This window comes from Spea bombifrons, chromosome 5 (assembly GCF_027358695.1).
Source record: "Spea bombifrons isolate aSpeBom1 chromosome 5, aSpeBom1.2.pri, whole genome shotgun sequence".
In the NCBI taxonomy this organism is placed as follows: Eukaryota; Metazoa; Chordata; class Amphibia; order Anura; family Pelobatidae; genus Spea; species Spea bombifrons.
In genome coordinates, this window is record NC_071091.1 from 68,283,898 (window position 1) to 68,305,853 (window position 21,956).

The 21,956-nt window shown below is 38.7% G+C and overlaps 1 protein-coding gene across 1 annotated transcript in view; it reads left to right on the forward strand.

Moving 5' to 3' along the window:
• Window positions 1-21,956, forward strand: part of CDKAL1 (CDK5 regulatory subunit associated protein 1 like 1) — a 333,479-nt gene that overhangs the window by 79,850 nt on the left and 231,673 nt on the right. Inside the window, exons 6-7 of the mRNA XM_053467623.1 lie at window positions 6,013-6,109; window positions 15,258-15,306. Of these exons, the coding sequence (XP_053323598.1) occupies window positions 6,013-6,109; window positions 15,258-15,306 (146 nt within the window). The remainder of the gene's footprint in view (window positions 1-6,012; window positions 6,110-15,257; window positions 15,307-21,956) is intronic.

Here is a 21,956-nt window from a genome sequence, read left to right on the forward strand (position 1 = left end):
GTTTTTATTTCCTTGCTGTCTGACATTGTATAAAAACCTATGTTAAAGGTAATTTATATTACTATTTTATATGGTTTAATACAAACGTCGTGCAAGATTAAGGGGTTGGGAACATAGAAAATTAAGCAAACTAACACTTAATGGGCTCTAATAGCTATTAAAGTTACATTTTGTCACTTTACTTTTACAAGTTGTAGGGTGGTTAGAACGTTATCTGTTAACCAGTTATTCCTCATGTGCAACCATCCACTTTTCATAGCATACTTGCATATTTAATTTTTTTTTTGTTAGCCATATCTTAATAAAAAATAGTTTAGATAACAGATAAAAATAAGCTTTCAAGGTGACATAACATTTTTAACAAGGTAGAATTAAGGTTTCTGTTTTTGCATATTTGTCGCACTTAATGACTTAAATCTTTTTCAGATCATCCAACAAATTTTAATGTTAGACAGGTATCTTGAGTATTACATTATATTTATCTATACCGCCAGCAGATTCTGTAGTGCTTTACAATCAGTAGGTAGGATGAATTTAAAATAACAAAAACAATCTGGTACAAAAGGAGAAGAGGTTCCTGCTCTTGCGAGTTTACAATCTAGTCCGTTGAGGTAGATATGAAACGGTAGAAGAGGGCTGGGTAAAGCTAAATTAGGGGGTTAGGGATTTGAATTTGACTCTGAAGGGTATGGGAGGCCATTGGATTGATTGGCAGATGAGGAACATTAACGGAGAAAAATTAATCTAGGTACAGCGTTGGAGCTGTGAAAGGCAGTAGTGGGGAAGAAAAGTTTGTAGGGAGTTGCAATAATCCAGGCAGGATATCGTGAGGGGATTAGTATTTTGGTTGTTTCTTCTTTGAGGAATGGGCAAATTCGGGAGATGTTTTTCAAGTGAAAGGCAGGATAGTGGAGTGGTCAACAGATGTCCGGAATTGGGGACAGCGGATGGCTTGATTACCATAAGGTCACTCTTGGAGATATTGAGCTTCAGGTAATGCAAAGGCCTCCACGATGCAATTCCAGAAAGACAGTCAGGTAAATTACAGAGGGTGAAAGGTCGGGAGAGGAGATATAGATCAGGGTGTCATCTGCATATAGGTGGTATTGGAAACCAAATGAAGATATGAGCTATCCAAGTGTAGATGGAGAAGAGTAGAGGCCCAAGAACTAATCCCTGAGGAAAACCACTAGATAGTGGTAATGAGAGAACAAGTACTAAAAGTACAGACAGAGGTAGGAGGTAGTAGCTGTGTCCTGGATGCCATGAGCATGAAGGATTGTAAACTGTATTATGGGCTGCAGAGAGGTCCAAGTGTATAAGTATTAAGAAACGGCCTTTGTTTTGGCGGTGAGGAGGTCCTTGGTAATTTTAGTGAGTGCGCTCACGTTGGAATGTTGTGGAAATAAACCAGATTGTAGAGGGTCAAGCAGAGAGTTTGTGGAGATAAATTTAGTTGATTATAAGTTAATCTGTTTCCCTTTAGCCAATTAGAAAAATGTAACTGATGATTGGGTGCGCTAGACACACCCAGGCTTGATTAGTGCCAGCCCTGTTTTTTTTTTTTTTTTTTTTTTTTTTTTTTAAACATCAGTTAAAGGGAACCTGTGTCAAAGTGAAATAGGCTAAAAGGTCCTAAAAAGCAGCACATTATCTAAAAAAAAAAAAAAAAATTCAGGAACAGGTGAGAAACAATTTCCTGAAATCCTGCCAAATAAAAACGAATAAATGAGAAGTCTAGCTGATATTCAGCCGTAGATCACAACTTTGTGGCGTAATGGAAAATCTGATCTCTGCATCTAATCAAACATATAGGCAGTGATGAATGGTAATAGCAAGCTGTTAATCATACTTATGATACAATTTGAACTTTCATTTGTTTTTGTTTTTTTTTCTTTGAGTGCAGCTAAGGATTGAGGGCCCTGTCAAATAATATAGTGATTTTTTTAAATTTTTTTGCTCTATTAATATCCCTGTCTAAGCAGCATGCAATTCCACATGTCCTGATTGAGGTCATTCCCACTTGTATGAAGGTATTTAAAGGGGCAGTTCACTGTCCAATGCAGTCCCACCACCACCAAAAAAAAGTCCTTAAACTATTTTTGTAATATGCATAAACCTTTAAAAATAAATAAGAAATCACTTACTGCTGCAGCCACCTTCATCCATGGTCCTGTTTTCACTGAAATCAAATGTATTTGAACAGGGGATTCTCCTTAAAACGTTTTGAAAGTTTAAATACTAACCTATATTATGATTTGTTAATGGTTTCTAATCTTTGCACTTATGGGAGGAGAAGCCAAACTGTCAGAAGCGATCACTGAGCTATTGTGAGAATCCCAGATGACTAGAATAATGAAATTGGTGATCTCACAGTAAATTGCAGCTTAGTAAATTCACATCAGTGTATCTTTAGAAATTCACTAAATTTTATTTCCCCCTCGCATTCTGTTTCGGCTTTATGTGCTGGCCATTTTACTTGGATATCCATTTTGAGCGATATTGGCATACTTGACCTGGTTAAGCATATTTTCCTAAAAGTATTCCCTGCGATAACCAGTTCTCTATGGACAGCATCATAATAAAGTTAGTTTTGGCTCACTTTCCAACTGAGCTTCATGGTCCCTGCAGTTGGTTCAAGGAATATTTGCTCCTTGTAGATTTCCTCCTCAGTAGAGACTTGCTGCCCCCCCACCCCTCTGTAAAGATGGAAACTAAGATCCCAGACATGGAACTGTGATAATCTGGAAAGTATTTTGCGTTTGCAGAATCCTGGACCTGTTCCATATGCCCCCTCCCCTTTTTACTTTTTCTTTTAATAACATTGAACATAATGGTTGGTTTTATTCAGTATTTTAATGCATAATAAATTTTAACTCTGGCCCAGAGTGAACTCAAGCTATATGGTTTCAAGGGGAATAAAAAAATGTTGACGTTCTAGCTTGAAGAGTTCCAGACCCCCACTAGGTGGCAAGGTTGTAACAGGGCTAGCTTGTGTGTTAGATTTATGGATGCATACACTATAACCTAGTTGGCAATGAAGATGCTACACGCTTTAAGTTAGCCATTTAAAGATGGAGTCCCATTTAAAGCTGTTATTATTTTAGTTTTGTAGATCAAGCAAAACACATTTATCAACATAGCTGTTTATGGACACGAAAGCTTTTTGTTCATCTTACTGACCCTCGTGAAGTTTACGGACTGACTTTTTTTCTAATTAATATCCCTGGTGCCTGGAGTAGAAATAGAAACCCGAATTCATGTATTTTTGTGTCTTTTACATAACTGGAGGAATTGGAATGCACTCCTTTCTACAGACTGGCTGTAAGGACAGTTTAAATATATAGATGGTTGCAATAATCTGAATTTTCTTTCTGCCTTCTTGTTATGTAACTCTAGACAATTTGCAAACACTATAATGAGGGATTCTAGGATAGACAAAATAGGACCTCGGAAGGAAACCTTTCAGGGTGTTGTACCATACATACAACCTAGCATTTTATTATAGGTGTGTTATTTCATTCTCAATGCGTGCAGCTCAATAAGTGAGAAGGTTGTTGTATTGGAAGTTATTGAAGTTTACTTGGCCTGCAAAGGGGTTATAACCCATGGAGTCTGGTTTTAAACTACTGATTTGGCTTCTGTGCTGCAAAGAAAGCTGAACTAGATGGAAACCCTCCTCTGTTTTGGACTGATGAGAATTAATGATTAATCCCTATAATCTATTTCCAAAGAACCAGTTAGTGAAGCTACTTGTAGACTAAATTCAGCACAGTCACTGCACATAGCGGCCCCACTTCAAGTACAGTAAATGCCATAATTTCACAATATTTGGTCTGTTGAGTTGATATAACAAGTTCTGATTCATGGTTCTAAGTAGCATTTTTTATGTTCACTATGATCTATAGGAGGCAGGTGTCGTTCTGCTTTATTTCTTTAAGACTGTTGTATAAGCAGCATGGAGCTGTACATTCACAGCAACTGGATAACTACCTTGTGTGTGTGCCTGCCCTAAAGATTGCTTGCTATAGGTATGACTTTATTACAGTGCTCTACAGAATGCATCACTGAGCATGTGTAGAATCTGTACTTATGGGTAGTTATATTATGGTGATTATAAAACCATAAAAGTAAGCCTGTACGATAATAACAAACCATCAGAGCTAGATGTCTTTTTGCATTGATGTTCTGCACCAAACTGTGATGCACTGTGTGTTACACCTTTCTATCAGAACCAGCATTAACTTTTTCAGCAATTTGTGCTACAGTAGCTCATCTGTTGGATTTGACCTCATGGGCCAGCCTTGGCCGCCCATGACCCAGTCGTCCATCACTTCTCCTTCCTTGGACCATTTTTGATAAGTACTGACCTCTGCAGACCAGGAACACCCACAAGAGCTGCAGTTTTGGAGATGCTTTGCTTTGCCCCAGTCATCTAGCCATCACTATTTGACTTGTCAAAGTTGCTCAGATTCTTACGCTTGCTGTTTTCCCTGCTAATAACACATCAGTTTTGAGGATGAATTGTTCACTTGCTGCCTAATATATCTCACCCTCTGACAGGTGCCATGATATACATTTATCAAAGTAATATTCCTATACATTTGTGTAGTAACAGTCAACCTGTGCTATTCTCACACTGTATTCCGTTTACTAACAATCTTATGACATTATTTCCCCTTGGTAGCTCACCCAATTGTCCCGAGCCAGCCAGACCCTGTGTACAGGAGAGTTGTGGTATCAACTTCTTGGCTTTACGTTATGAAACATAAGAAAGCATAATGCAATTCTTTACATTTAGACATTTGCCCTTCATAATGACTAGTTAAGCTAATGTTCGGATGATTACTCTCTTGCAAACTTTACTGTTAAGTTCTGCATTTGTTCAATAAATACCAAAGAAATCAGTGGGTTTTATTGGTGGCGTAACATATCTATAATCTCTAGCTTTTGCTGTGTTGCACTCATGCCTAAATTATACGCCATATAAAATTTACCTGACATCACCCAAGAGTGAGAACATATAATGTTGGGTGAAAATGACTGACTTTAAATCATAGATGTGTTTTGCGGAAGACTTGTTTTGTTTTCGTTTGTATCCCCCCTTTTCCTGTCAAAGCAACTTGTCACATGCAATTATTATTAAACAACTTTGGAGCTGGCATTGGCAGGCATTAGGTTTTGAGTGTTCAGTAAAAGCATCTGCTGGGCAGTGAATCACATTGGATAGAAACACTAACATCGAATGTTGGCTTTCTTTATTCCGCTCGTAGCCAGTGACTTGGTAGAGCCTCTATCTACTAGAGCAGCAATTGACCACTCCAGCTCAAGTTAGTTTCTAATCCCAGCCACATATCATTTTAAACATAATATGAATGATTTGGCACATTTAACATTGTCTTAATACATTATGTAATTTTGGCTGAAATATGGGAGACTATTTTTGTGTTCACTAGGCGTTGCTAGGAACCTTTCAATGAAATAGTTTAGACTGTGAATTTTCTATGCATTTATAAAGGACCATCCTTGAAAGTTATCTGCAAGATGATGTTGCATAGTGCATGCTTCAATCAGTGAGGTGATTGTATGTCGTGTATGTGGTTATCTGAGCTGTTTGTAAATCTGAAGTTCACTGGGGTTGGTCCCTCAGAATATAAAGTGAAGTCAGATGAAACCACACCTTACCTGTAAACTATCCTCCTAACTCCCTTTTTAGTGAATAAACTCCTATTAACTGCTGTATTTTGAGGTCTTGATATTGACAGATATACATACCTGGGGATTTCCCAGGGCTGCCCATGCATTGAGAGCTCCTTCTCCTGCTTTAGGGGTTAAGGAGATGAGGCAAGACTCCAGAACATGGCAGGTGGCTAGGATTCCCAGAACTTCCAGAGACAATCTGGGGCCTTCCCATCTATGCCAATATAATGCAATTTAACACTTTTTTTTCTTCAGTGCGTCATAGAAAGAAAAAACCTTCATACCGCATTTAAACTTTATCTGTTTCCGCAGGAAGGCACAAGAACATGATAAAAAAGTGGTCCTGGCAGGATGTGTCCCTCAAGCTCAGCCACGTCAGGAGTACATGAAAGGCCTGAGCATCATTGGGGTAAGACATATGCCGCAAATGTGTTTAACTTATTGCTGTAACTTTGTCCCTTTTTTTTTTTTTTTTTTTTTGCTTGTACCTTAATACAATTTTCCTTCTACTTCAGACATCATTGGTGTGAAGAGAATAAAAATTGCTAATGACTAGGTTCAGTGTTATGCTTAAATATATCTAATTCTGATTAAACAGGGTCAACACTAGGCAAGCTTAATTAGCAAATTTGAGTATTTGTGTTCTTATAAATGACCTTGTTGTGTAGGAAATCACCAGCACAGTACCTGGGTGGTTGCTCTGGGACAGGTAGAATGACTTCTGCATCGAATCCAGGGGCAGATTGCCATGTTTATGCTAGTTGCAGTACAAGGAGTGTGCCTAGCCATCACAGTATGCATAGTGTGCTCTACCCAGCAAGGGGGATAGCCATAACCCTGCACTCAAAAGTGAGGATAACGGACGTGGAGGTAGGGTTGCCACCCAGCTGGTATTTTACTGGGACAGCCAGTAATCAGCCCTTAAAAGCCAGTGCCGACATAAGTAAAATACTGGCAATGCAAAGCCAGTATTTTTTTTTTGAGATGGGGGATCAGGATAGATGCTTCCTCAGAAGGGAAGAGCTCCCTTTTCAGCACCAATATAACCACCTCTTGTTCTCCCAGCCAGTCCCCTAAGTGTTTTTTTTTTGATGCGCTTCAATTTGATGGGAGCGAAATCGAATGTGTAGGTTCGGAGATGAGAGGAAGTGAAAATGAGGGAGAGAACAATAGAGGACGAAAGAAGACAAAAAGCAAATATACGGTGGGGACAGAAGTGAGGGGAAAAAAAAGAGGGAGATACTGAACAAAAACAGTAGGAGGAGAGTGAAGGAGAAAAATAGAAGATGGGAGTGCGCTGTGATGGCTGGTAGGATTGCCCCCTAGCCGATGGCAACATTAAAGAAAGAAGTGAGAAACCCTTAAGAAAGAAGACAGAAGAAGAAGAAGAGGTAAGACAAGTCACAGAATTGGGAAAAGACAGGGATGTGAAGTGGCCTGCGGAGAACCAAGGAAGACATTACATTTATTTATAAAGCGCCGGCAGATTCTGCAGCGATTTTACAGTCAGAACAATTTAGAAACGCGTACAATAATAAACTGGTGCAAAGGAGAAAAGGGCCCTGCTCTTGTGGGAGCATGAGAGTGAAAACGCATAAAAATGCAAACAGAAATTATAGGAGATGGGAGTTATGCAGTAACGCCGTCAATGTCTTGCTCAGTATAAAATGACAGTTGATGATCTACTACAATCTCTGTGGCTCTTTTTTGTCTCCACCCTCACAACCCACAACTATGGCCGTTATATTTTGAGGAAACGGTGGCAAACCTACTAGGAGGTCAGTTCCTCAGTTGGTAGTATCCACTGAAAATAAATTGCTGCGGATCATGTGATCATAAACCTATTTCACTTACTAAACCAGACACCTTCTATACATAAGGCCATGGTGTTGCCACGCTTAAAAAAAAAATCGCTGCTGGGAAATGTTTTTTTGTATGCTGATGAAACTAAGATTAAATTCTGGAAAAACACGCAGCACCTATGTATGGTGTAAAAACGGCACTGCATACCCACATAAAAAAAATCATTCTGATGGTGAAGTATGGTGGAAAGTGTCATGATTAAGATCTGCTTTGCTGCCTCAGGGCCTTGAGGGAGAATGAATTCCCAAGGTTATCAAGGTATCTTGCAGGATAATGTCAGTGTGGCTGGCTGAAGATCAGTAGAAGTTATGTAATGCAGCAGGACAATGACCCCAAGCATCAAGGTAAATATACTACGGAATGGCTTAAAAAAAGAAAATCACCTTTTGCTGTGTCCCAGTCAGAGCCCAGACCGTAACCCATTAGAAATTCTGTGGAATGGCCTCAAGAGAGCCGTTCACACCAGACATCCTAGGAATAAGAATTGGCTTAAGCGTTTTTTGTAAGGAAGAACAGTCTAAAATTCTTCTTAAACATTGTGCAGGTTTGATCGGCAGCTACCGGAAGTGCTTGTTTTAGGTTATTCCTGCCAAAGGAGGTTCGGCCGGTTTTTAAATCCAGGAGTTCACTTACTTTTTCCTCCAGCACTGTGAATGTTAAGTGAGTGTGTTCAATATATTAAACTTTTTTTGTCATAGTTTAATAGCTTAAGCACAGTATGTTTGTCTGTAGGTGTAAATCAGATCACATTTTATGAACCGTTAATGCAGAAAACCGGGTAATTCCAAAGGGTTCACTTTTTCTACCCACTGTATATATAACCTATGTATTATGAATGACTCACGTTTTTGCTATATATGTTTTTGGAACAGATCGATAGATGGTAATCCAACTCTCGCCTGTGTAATACACTGCATGCAGTGAGTTGCTGTGAATAGTCAGTGTATAGATGACGGGGTTCGGTCACATCCATAATTGCTGGACTATTTGGGGAACGGGATCCAAACTAAAATCTCATGTGCGCAAGATATTACGATACTTCAGATTGTGGTAAACACAGCATTACAAAATGTTCTATTACATCATATAGGCTTTAAGAACAGCAAAAAGTGGACGTGCCTCTCTTTTTAATTTTATCTTGGCTTACTGCCTTTCTGCATCCACCTTTTTAAGTTCTAAAAGAAAATTCTGTTATATGGCCAGGATATGAGCTTTCTTTTAGTTCTGAAAGGTCCACAATTTTGCATACACCAGTCATAAATGAACCGAAATCACACTGTACCTCACCATTACTGTATCTCAATAAAAGGTTGTATCTTCAGCTGAAGTTCCTTCATCCGTTGGACGGATGCAGCTCTTTGTTTTATTGTGAGAGTATCTTCTCTTTTAAGTTCTGTATATAAGAGCACCCCTTAAAACCTACTCTCAAACAGGTGTAGGAGTTTGTATACGACATTTGACACTGACTACTTCATACATTACCACCAGACGCTGTTAAATTCTTTGAAACAACCACATTGACCTCCGCGCGTTTGGATAGATCAGCCTCTGGGATAATGATGCTCTTTATGAAGCGGAACCTTTGCTACAGAAGAGGAGCTAGAAGTGGTGTGCCGTTCTGTGAACATTAAGGTGTAGAACAGTCAGACAGTGTCACTGATGGCAAAACCCTAACTGTATTCCTTTTTCTTTTTAACCATCTCCTACAGCGATCACAACAAAAACACTGTTCATGCTGTGATGCACATGAGAGAAACATGAGCTCCATGTGATTGGCTGAAATGCTTACAATAAGGAGAGAGTCTAACATGGCATCACGGGCAAAAAAATGACTGCTGTCATACATAGCTAATCTATTTGTAAATGCGTTAACCCCTGCTTAGGTCAAGGTAACTACACATGACCCCCCTGCAGTTGATGTACTACAACTCCTATCATCCATTTCCATGTGCCTGACTAGAGGAGCTTGTTTTGTGTAATTCTGCATCCCTTTACAGTAATTTATGAGGCTTGTAAGGAAGGATTGCATGTCTTTGCTAGAAGATTTGGCCCTTGACTATTTCACCCACACAAGCTTAAACAGATGTTTATATAAATAAGAAACGAAATTTAATCCACAAAGTAGCATAATAACGCAATTAATGTTTGAAATATAAAACATTGCCGAGGAGTCTCCGCATTTTTTGTAATCCTGTATCCACAAACCATTGTATACATTACTGAAACATTAAAGTACATTTTTCACTTTAAATACTCTGTCCAGAAAATGGGCCTCCGTAGCACTACTGTAAATCTGTTTCCAAGGTCAGTTGGGGAAACTGCTACTGACATGGGTAGGATGAAATTAAAATTGGATTTCTCGGTAGAGGCCGTGTACATCAAAAGTAATGACATGAATTGTTTGGCAAATACATTTAAACTTTAATCTTTCACACGTTCTCTCTTCTGCATGATCTTGTCTCGAGCTGGGTACACATATGCCATTGCTTTAATAAATCTGAGCCAGGAATAATCGGTAAGCAACCAGAATTGTTATTGGGTAGCTGCATTTCAACCTGTTCTCTGATACCCAAGTGGAAATTAGAGGCCATTTTTAATTCCCAGAGTATCCTACCCATCAAAAAGTAACGTGAAGCAACAGTTATTTAGGTGGTTATTACAAAAATGAGTTCATCTGTTGTAATCCAGCAATCTCTGATTTATCGCCACAAATCACAGCTTCCCCCCAGGTAAAATAGGCTCTTAGTTTTAAACCAATGGTCTCCAAATTTGAATTATTAGTAAAGGTAAAGTTCTTTAATACACTCAGTTCACACTGTGAACCCTTCTTAGTCATTAGTTTGTGTGTATACACACACGTAGTTAATTATGCTAACCCAGCATAGAAAATGTTTTGCAGGTAGCATGTTTTTCTAAAAGATAAGCAGGAGTTCTGTTCTTGTGAAGTGTATAAAGACCATGTCTTCTTAATTGACTATAGAGATTGCCGTGTCCTTCCAATATGATTAGAGTGGAAGGAACCAGTGTTGCCTGGTTATTGACAACCACACCTGCGGGTAAGTAAAGGAAAGCAGGTGCTCAGTAGAAACCCTGGGGTGGCTTTGGCAGAGGATGCCATGTCATCTTGGTCACAGGAACAAGCTCCGAAGACTTAACGGCCCTAATATCTGCGGAGACTTTATCATCCATGTGCGGTGGCTCACACTAAGCAGAAAGTTAATATGTAGATTACAGAAACGGAATTCTTAAGAAATTCAGACGTCGTTGAATAATTGAAAAGAAGTTACAATTTGACAACTTTATTTTAACCAAAAGAAAGAATTTTAAAAATATTCCTATATTGAATATTATTCACATGTAAACAAGATTTTACTCTAGACAACAGCTGCTATTGTTACTACATATAATATCAACAGTTATCTAAAGTATTTCTAATCGTGGTCTCCCCCCCCACCACCCATTGTAATGGCAGCCTTGCAAATGGTTTTAGGCAGTTGTGAATCATTTCCTTAATCCATCTGTTTCCATGGCAGTCATAGGCTGCAATAAGGTTCTGTTATCTACTGGGGACATAAACTTATAAAGCCAAGGAGGGAAAATGAACACACGCTTTCAAGAGAAGTAAGCAATTTAATTAAAATTGTTGTAAGTGAGGTTTTCAACAAGCAAAAACCAGCCTTTAAAACCAAATGGAACAAAATGCAGTCCTGATTATTTGAACGTAGAGGAAAGCTTTCAGCTCGTGAGCTATTTGTGACCGCTGCTTTTCGGTGCCATGGTCCTCCTTTAAAGCTGTGGGGAACTTTGGGATCACGCAGGGCATCCACTTATCTCAAGGAGCGCAGCTGAATTAATTGTCACTGGCTTAAAAAGCATGACTGTCCTCTCAAAGAGGAACTCGCCAGAGGGGTGAAGTGGATTCACTTCAAATATCAGAGGCCCTCTGATGGAAAACTTGATTGAGACACTGAAATCTGCATTCAAAATATTTTTTGCACGCTGTTGAGACAAGCAAGATGGAAAAACAAGCAGCAAAGTAATCCATGGTTACATATAAAATGGCTTACAAGAACATTTTATTATTGTAAAGCCTGATTCCGAAGGGTTGATTATTTCATATCCTGGAAGAAAGGCATGTGTTGCCCCTTTTTAGAGTGTATTTTTCACTTCTGGCACAAGATTTAATGCATATTTATTGTGGATGGCTTTCTTTTCCAAAATGAAAGACATTCCACTCTAATGCATATGATAGTTGAGTGGTCTCTATTAAATGTATTTGGTTTGCAGAATCCCTCCTTTTATGTATATGTGCTCCTTTTCCCATTTGCTGGCTATTTTCCATATAGGTAATGTGTTTGCTGATCACATCTCCTCATACGTGGTATACTTATCACCAGTCCAGAGTCCCTTTAAATACTTTTAATCTGTACTCCACATTTGTACACAAGGATTGTGAATGGGGATTATTTGTTAAATGAAGATTTGTCAGAGTTGATTAAACGTCTTGACTTCGCTATACATTATGTAGGGCCAACCCCAGTGAGACTTCTTCAGTCTCCTCACCCATTAAACAATATACTATCCAGGGACGGCTCAGCCTTTGTTGCTAGAGACACCTGACAGTGCTGGCTCATGTTAATGTCTAGTGAAATAAAGGAGCTGAAATCAAAATTCTACTGCCAACACTCTTTAGTCAACAAACTCCAAAGTGTGACCTTTCAGGTCTTAGCCAACATCATGGAATTAGCAGTTCTCCAACTATCAGAGGATCTGCACTTTTTCTATAATGAACATAAGCTTGGCAAGAAAAAGAGAAAACATTAGTTATGATGTACAACATATATTATAATAGGTAGCACACCTGTTCCTAGTGATTTAAATTGGCTGTGTAATTACTCATCTTTTGTTACCTAAACAGTGGAAGAGATGTCTTACAACAGGCTGTCTGCAACCTCGCTCATGGATCCTATAGTAATAAATAACTTACATGGTGCTCTTTCCCTAGTGAGACAAAATGTGCTTCTCAATTATACATCACAGAAAGAACATTATATGTGAGTAGAGTATTGTAACTGCACAGTAAAACACAGCAAGTCTCTGAAAATGTGTATTATTGAAAGGTTTGTGTAAAAAGAGGTCTCCCCAGTCTTGGCTCCAGCAATAAGATTTTTGGTTAGTTCTCAATGAATCTGAGCTGCATAGTAAAAAGGCTGGTGTCTTGGTACAAGTTGGTGGAGAGCCGCAATGAATGCCCTAAAGTTGCACTTCATGAGATTTTACAGTGAGCGTTTTTGACTGTAACAATGTATAGTTCCACACACTGAATAAAACCTTAAAACCCATATATTGTCGGTGTACCATGAGTAGAGGTATCATTGAGGTCTGCAATGTTATTTTTCCCCTTTATCTTATCACTTGATTGTCAAGTAGCTCTTGATTGGTTCAAGCGACCTTTGTGAGGGGGCACTTCTGGACAGGAAATGTCCAATTCTTTAAGGTAGTTCTTATAAACTAAATATATCCAATTGAAGCACAAGCTTGAAGTTGATACCTTCAAAACAATGACTTGCAACAGTTGTGGTGTGAAAATCCAGACAGTGCTTTCTTTAGGGAAATCCCGGTATATACCTTAAAAACTGGCATGTCTGTAAATGGCCCTAAATATTTTATAAACTTGTAGCAGCTGCGCAGGTATTCTGTGTAACAGGCATGTTTCCCAGTCAAGGGACTGAGATAAAACAATTATTTTCTTGGTTGCTCAGTCCCAAGATGATGTCTAATGTCTCTAGACATTTTCTAGGTATGTGAAATGCATTTACTTAGCTTTCCCGGAATATAAATAAGATCTCTGTCTCTCGTTGGATCAGATAGACATCTCCCTCTTTTATGTATAGGGTTTCTGTGTTTAGCACAGGCAGTCTCCCCTCCTTCCTGAAGCATAAGGCTTTTTCTGTAACACTGTCAGGGATGTTTGCAGCTTGCTATAGTATGTATATGTACATATGTATAATACACAGTGACAACAGTTTGAATTCTACTTACCAATATTTTCTTATCTATGCTCATCTCCTAACAGACTCCACCTTGCTTAGGTAGAGCAAGAAAAAAACTTGTAGCTATAAATTACCCATCCCTTCAGTCCCACCCCACTGTTATTAAAAAATACATACTAGGAATCATGCACAATACATTTTATTGGGTGGGAAACAAATGCTGCCAGGAGAAGATCAAGGAGAAGGAATTAATTAGCAGCCGTTAGAAAAAAGAAGGGTCAAAATAAAGCAGTTTAAAGACTCTTCTTTCCAATCTGCTGAAGAGAGTAATTCTTAGCGAAAGTGTAAACATTCTTTCAAGTAGCTGCCTTGTAGATTTGATCCAGAGAGGCATGTGCTCATTCTACATAAGAAGTTGCCACTAACCTAGTGGCGTGAATGGTAGACCTGCCTCTGCTGGGCAATAATTGCTCTGAGCACATTTCTTCCTCTTGATGGTCCTGAGAAAGCAACAAAAATTGGTATACAGTCTCCCTGATACAGATATCAGAATATAGGGAAGGAGACATCTCCTTACACTTAGGCAATGAAGTTTCCTCTTTGTTGTAAGACGTTAGTCTTACGGTTGATGAACTTTGCAGAAGCATCTTGCAAAGGCTTGGAATGGTGGCTTGTTAAACCTTTAAGGACCAGGTTTAAATCCCATCTGGGAATTCTGGAAGGCCTTCTATGACAGATCCTGCGGGCGCCTTTAAGGAAACTGATGAAGGGAAAGCCTTTGCTTCAAAACCTGTGTGGGTGTTATTTTGGGGGCTTTAGCTACTGTAGGGTCCACCTTTGGAAGGAGTCATAGGGTACAGTCATCCTCATCAAAGTGGAAGAGTTTATTTGCTCTTTAAGATATGTTTTAACTTCCTTTCTGGATGGATTCATTCTTCCTTGATGGAAATTGCCAGTGCCTTGTGTACAGGAAAGATTCCCTGGAGTAACACTGGAAAGAGTCTTCACCCTTAGTTTATGACCTGGGTCCAGGCAAGTTTAATGTTGTCTTGACTGCAAATTGTCTTCCACTGGAAAGATTGATCAACACTTTATCCTTCCTAAGATGAGAGATTCTTATAGCACAGCAACTCCTGCTTAGAGGTTGAGGAAGGTTCCCATTCATTGGCCTCAAAGTGCTGAGTAGAGGATGAATGCTTAGTCTCCGTAACTGAGTATGCACTGTGTATGTACATTTGTACAAGTCCAGTGTTTCTAAAATCAGTTAACCTGCAGTGGTGAACCTAGTGAAAGAGGTAGTGGTGTTCACTGAATGGCATTACTAGGATCCTGTGTTTTTTTTTTTTTATATTATTTACTGTGAAACCAGCTCTTTCATCCTGCTGCAGTTGGTACAAAACTATGTAGCATATTTTCTGTTCCAAAATCAATGTTGAAGCATGTAGAAGTGCAGAGTTTCCATTTTTATTGGTTGTTGCCTTATTTTTTTTGTTGTTACCCAGTATGTTCAGTGAAATTAGTTTCAGAGGTAAGTCATTGACTTTTATATATGAGTTGTATTTGTTAGAGGCCTATCGTATTGCTCTCTTTGAAAATCCAATATGTGGCATATACGTCAAGATCCTGCTTCATAACTAAATACCTGTACAGCACCCTAGTCGTTGCTCGTATATATCAATTAATGCTTGTTTGTCTCCACAGGTACAGCAGATAGATCGTGTGGTTGAAGTTGTAGAAGAAACTATTAAAGGTGAGTATTTTGTGTGTCTAAAGGTATAGTCCCAGACTGATATTCTGAGAGCCAATGTACATCTTTTGAGGGATATTGAAATCAAAGAACTTGGCACAGTTGACAGGAGAGGTTGTTTCAGTGACTTTATCCTACTCTACAGCCCTAATGGTGCTATTAAGAAGTTTAACTTTCAAGTTAGAAACTACACATCCTAAACAGTTGCTTTTCATAAGCTGAATAACAAAATATTCATAAATACAAATTACCTTGCTTCTAGAGTTTAAGATCTGTTATGAGGGTGACTATTATTTTATGGTGTTTTCCTTTCTGTAGAAAAGAGGTTGGCTTATTTACTCAATTAAGTATTTAGTTGTCTGTAAGAGTTCTGATTTAGAATACTTCTCTTTTATAAAGGCACACATGTCAGTTGTCATTTGGCTGTGTTTGTATTGTACTAAAAAATAAGCGTATACCCTGGCTTACTGATTTTATTCCCTATACGGTCACACTCTTGATGTGGTTTTATGCTTGAATTTTGGCTTTGAGAAACCCAGATAATTCTATACTGTTTTTATGCTAGTTACAATTCATGCCTGTGCCCCGGTATTACACTTTGCAGTAAACACATTTGGAAATGAAGACAGAATAGCAATGTTTTCAGAGCTTCTCTGTAACCTTCGTAAAATGCTCAAGGTCACCGCACAATGGAATTGAATATTCAGATTTTGTATGCAAAATACTTCTGTGGGAGCCATCAGACTGGGCTCTTCTGTAAATAGCTACTTCTAGAATATTTAAATGTGATGTTGGCTATGAGATTAGCATCAGTTGTATGTGCTATAACTTGTGGGATATGACATGTAGCCGTCTCTGCTGTCATGTTGAGAAGCCGTGATTGACTGTAGTATTCTGGCATCAATGGATGATTAACTATCCAATTTCCAATAGGTACTGTCAACATTTTTTCCATTCTTATATGTACTTTCATTCCTCCAGAGACGGCTCAACCGTGCACTCGCTAAATCTTCACTTTCTCTGCATTGCTTATTTGGCCTTCCAGATACAGAGCAGAGTTTGTTTTTGTTTTTTTTGTTAAAAATGAATGTTTGTATTTATACATCTGTACAAGATGTAGTAGTTTCTTCATGGTCTTGACAAAGCGTAGCAGCTTGATGACCTGAAAATTGTGCTGGTGTGGCATAATGAGCTCATTAATCAGTTTGTACTTAAGTATGTTCTAAGCTGTCCTGAAAACCCTTGACCTTAATGATCATGAGGTGGACATACAATGTACTGCAGTGAACACTGTGGCACCCTACGCCCCCCCCCATGACAGGGCAGAGGCTTGCATTTTAACCAAGGCAGACATCTGAATACCAACCAAGAGACCAATACTGGTTACGTTAATGCTGTGATCACATTGACTTCTGCTTTTTGAAGCTTGCAGGCCTGCCTGTCACTGCCTAACATTAGTTGAGAGACAGAGGCAGTGATAGCATTTTAGAACTATGGTTCGTTTGTATCAGAGACCGTAATAAACTTTCTTGATCAATTCCTCCCCCTGATTCCCTCAATCGTTTTATACCAGTGAGTCATCGGGTTAGTGTATTAACCATACAGACCTGTGCTGTTTATATATTCTTGACAATTTAAAATAAAAAATAAAAAAATGTTCGTACTCTAACAAAACACTTATTTTCTTGGCCATCATGACTTGAACACAATTGGAAACCTTTTTTTCTTCTCTGGTACTTGTTTCTCCTCTCATGTGCCTCAGGATTCCATTCAGGCACCTCTACTGTTCTCTAGCTACACTAGCTCTCTTAGGAAGCTAAAAGAGCTGCTGGGAATCTCCCCTCACTATTTATTATATAGGTCCATGCAAGAGAAGCCCACTGGTATGGCCTTCACATCTATAGTAAAGAGTTAATATTTCCTATAGATTCCTTGTTTTTTGGGACAATGCTCCAGTTTGGTTTTGTAAGGTAGAAAAGATGGAACATTCAGTGCTGTACTGATCCCAAGATGCTTTTCCAATTCATTGCACCATGATTCTATTGAACACCAGACAGCCTTTTCTACAGAAAAGAGAGGCTGTATCTTTAAGAATTGAAAACATGTTCTGTGTTTTGTCTGCCTGTCATGTTCTCATAAAATGGAGTTATGAAGGGTCAGTGTTCATGATTGCTTATATGAAGGAAAAAAAATTACCACTAAAGGAAATTACTTCAGACTTGAAGCTCTCATCCTTAAATTTGCCTCCTTTTCAGTCACACTGACCTGTCTGGAGATACGAGTCTTTTCTGGATTACATATTAACTCATGCTTGTGACCGTTTAATTGGCACCGCACATTGTCGAAGTATGAATCATTGATAGCGTTTTGGCACACTCCCCAGAAAGTGGAGCTGAACTTCCACACTGATAAGGTGGCTGCAGGTGGGACTTCTCATATTATCCATTTCAACTTGATTTCCCTCTTGTTTTTACAGTTCTCACCCATACGCAGTAAGTGATAATGACACTTAGAAATAAAATGGAAAGGGGGGAAAGATATGTAATGCAGATTCATTTGGTGTAATTGACACTGTTTTGAAACCCAATCAAGTAAAAATGTTTAATCTTATGTTATTTATTTATATGGTAATATAAACCTTCAGAGGATTTTTTGATATGTGATTGCAGTTGGGTAAGCTCTGTATCATACAATGTTTTAGGCGGTCTTTGTGGTTTCTGGTCACGTTTGATATATAATAATTTCATTTTCTTTCTTTGCTGGTAGCAAGGCCTGGAATTGGTCTTAAGTGCAAGAATCTTGCAGTCGTGGCTACAATGTTGCCCACAAAGGAGCCAAGTAATGGTTGCGCCAACTGCGTTTGCAGTTAAGTGTAGTATGTGCTAGTAGCACAGTAGCCGGTACTGAGTTGGAGAAGGAGTGCTCCCTGACACAGATGCATAAGCTGCATGTTTGGGATGTTTGGCTTTGAGAGGTCAGCGTGGATGGTTGAAATTTGTCTGTATGGCTGAGCTGTGTGATAAGGGGCATGTTTTTAATAGATTGCTATATGTGTTTGAGTGAAATGTGCATTTGAATGTTCATGTGTATAAGAGTACTGTGTGAGTCTGCCAGTGTTAAGGGGGCAATAAGTGTCATTATGTTTGCATCAGTTTGGCTGAGGGTGGTCAGCATGAGTAAAACTGAGATTTGTCCGAATGTTTGAGTTTGTGCTAGTGTGGCTTAGGGTGGTCACGATGAGTGAGCATCAGGGGTGCTGTGGGTCTCATGAATTGGTCCCCTCATTTTTAAACCTAAGGTGCAAATGCTCCCCTTTAAGGTTATTGGATTTTAGGTCCTGAGGTGCAGAGGTCCACATGGTCCCTGTCTCTGATCTTTGTAAAATGTGTTAATAAAGAAAAATCAATAGTGTTCTGTTGCTTGTACCATTTGTAATACTATTGAACCATTTAGAGCACTCCAATACAAGGTGTACCACTTGGAATCTTCTCCATCTATCTGTGTTGTTTCATTTCAAAACCCTATGTGCATGTAAACAATGGATGGATGTGGGCACACCTAGCTTCAAACTCAATTAAGCAAACGTAATGGTTGTGGTTCTTTCTAATGTTAACTGCAGCTAACATTTGAGAGCAGGTTAGTTTGTACAGACGGTCACACTGAAATAACCTCCTTGAACTTACGATGAACTTGAATTTCCACCCTTCCAGTTTATAATTCATGATCTGTCCATAGGAGTGCAAAGCCAGGCTACCTTTTATGTCTCCCTGGCTCAACACTGCTCCACAGCTCTTTATGAGGTCCATAATGTGATGTAGTATCAGGGAGGGGATCAGTCACCGATGAATCAAAAACGTAATAAAACCTTTGTGTGTCCACTCAACCATACATGGAGTCATTTGCGAGAGAATTTGTCATGAAAACCGAGATACAACGGATATGTCAGGGATCGATAGTGTTAGAAATGTCATTAACGTAAATGCTCCTCAACAAACTGCTTTATTTTAAATCTTTTCTGAGCGTGCTTTGTCCTAAAAAACACAAACTGCTATTGTAATCGAGCAGTTGAGACTAAGCATTGGAGCACAATTTATTAATTCCACTTTGCTTTTCTCCTGAATTTAAAAAATTGTGTGTGTTGTACTACGTCATTTGTACAATTATTGGTAGCGTATTCATTCAGTTTGTGTAATTTTAAGTGTACTTCTTAAATACAATTTGGATATTTGTGAAGATTTGTTACCCTTTTTTAATTTTAAATCACACCTCAAATGATTTGCTTGGAAACAGAATGATACATTTGTTCTGTTCCCTGCCTGGTTTAAACTTTGGAAGTCGAGTTAGTAATAAGGGTATGATGTGTTTTCAAAGAGTAAAGTTTATTTTGTAAACTGTAAAGGAAGGAGAATGATGCGGGTGCTTTGAACATGTCTTAGAATCAGACATTAACTTATTTCAAAGTCAGATGTAAGCCGATAAGTTATTTACTAGACTTGATCACCAAAAACAGATAACGTTTTAAAGGTTGGGTTAAGATCATGAACAATTTGGCCTTTCATAAAAAGGCAGAAAAACTAGATTGACTATAAACTAAATGACATAATACCACAGCAGCTTTGTAGTGGCCGTGTAGTGTATTAAGCGATATCTTGAATGTAATATTGTGTGTTAAAAACTAAAACGGGTAATATAATTTTTTTATGTTAATGCAAGAATTATCTAACAAACTATTTCTTATGGCAGTTCAGAGTTCTTTTCTGTCTCAAATACTCATTTTTGTGTGTTAGATGGTTGTACATATTGATACTTCAATAGTAAAATTGAACGCCAGGGCTTAAGGGCCACAAATATACTGAATACACTTATTTGTGCCACTCACCTTGACACGTTTCCTGCCCATCGAGGAAAGGAGTTTGACGCCTCTGTTTTATTCCCTCTGATATTTAGCTACATTTGTGGCAATATCATAGTTTACTTTAACTTCTATTTTTTTTCTGTGGCCAGCAGTTCAGTGAATGGAAGATGCAGAGAATAACTACCAGAATTCTAAATAGTCCAAAATGCCAGGATACTTGGCTAGTAAATGATGAAGCCCATTTGACTATATTAATTTGATGACATTTCTGGGTTCATATTCCTTTCAGGATACTTTTAGAATATGATGATAAAGATGTTGGTTACAGGCATTGAAAATATTCATCTTTGTTGAGCAAAGGTTACTTTGTTAAAATGAACTTCATGTTAATATGGTCAGAATAGTAGTTTGAGGGAAAAAAACTTGCACTCACTGAAAATGCCTTGGATTGCATCCTAATGCTGCCACATGACTTACAAAGAGCCGTTGTAAGAGGGACTCTCCTAGAGAGTTTACAACATGCCCACTTTTATCATATTCAGGACTGTTCCTTTTAATTTATAAAGTAGGTAAACTCTTTGTTGGGTTATTCTTTCTCCGTAACGGAGAGATGTTCGGACATGCTCCCTACCCACCAAGCCACTACCCCCTGAAGGTAGACTACCTGGGATGTCAGATACAGATGACCCCAGTAAGACACGTTGAGAGACGCAGGTGCCATGCCTGCAGAATCTGAGCATGGCACTTTCAATAAATATACGTGGTGTGTTACCAAGGTGATGTTGCTTACTCTTTACTTCCATGGGGACTGGAGTTAGCAGCACATTTAGATTGTGCACCTTAACCACATGTGAGTCTTAAATTACATGATGCCCAAGATTGTCTAAATATGGATAATGGGGCTTTGGACAGGACTCTCCCTAGTGCCCGCATCCTGACAGCTTGCTTTGATGCAGATTTGTACTGCAATGCACGTTTCCCTCTCTCCTTACTACTTTGCACTTTGTCTCACGTCAGGCAAGTAGGAGATAAAACATGTCTGGTTGCACCTCAGCTGTTGAGTGGGCCCAGGGACATTTGCTAAGGATTTGTAAGGTTAACATGAGTTTTTGAGAGCTGTCTCATTTGTTCCACATTAAAGATGTTATTTGGTCTTCTGTGGAGTTAAGCGAGTAGTTGCAAACTTCCTCTGTAAGTTGGTTAATGCTGAATACTTTAGTGAAAATTGCCCAAGGTAGAATATGGAAAAGTATTATGGTGATATAATGGTGAATGTCAGCTGCACACCAAGCAGAGCCTTATACCTCTTTGACCTTCACTAAGCAACTATGACAAACCTTACAAGGTTTAGATTAAAAATCCATTATGATTGACAAACTGGTGTCTGTGAAGCATTTAAAGCATGGAAAATATCAATACACCTGTTAAATAAGAATTTAAGCCTATATACTGTATTGGTATCTAGAATGGGATTTGTGTTAATAAAAGCTCTCCCAATAAAGGTTAAACTGAAGTTATTTTATAGGCAGTGAGCACAGAGACTATATTATATGCTTGGATGCATATTGGAATGTGCTTAACCTCCGGAGTCACATTGGGATGTGTGAAGTTGGCCATGTAAAATCATTCAAAGGGCTTAATCCAGGAAGGGTCTTGCGCTAATAACTGGCACTTGATTAATACTGTGTGTTGCGTACATTAAATAAATAACCCTATTCTTTCAGAAGCTTGGATAAAAGGGATTTTGCTTGTTACGCCTCATCTGATAACACTCTGGGAAAAGTGTGCCTAAGTTTGA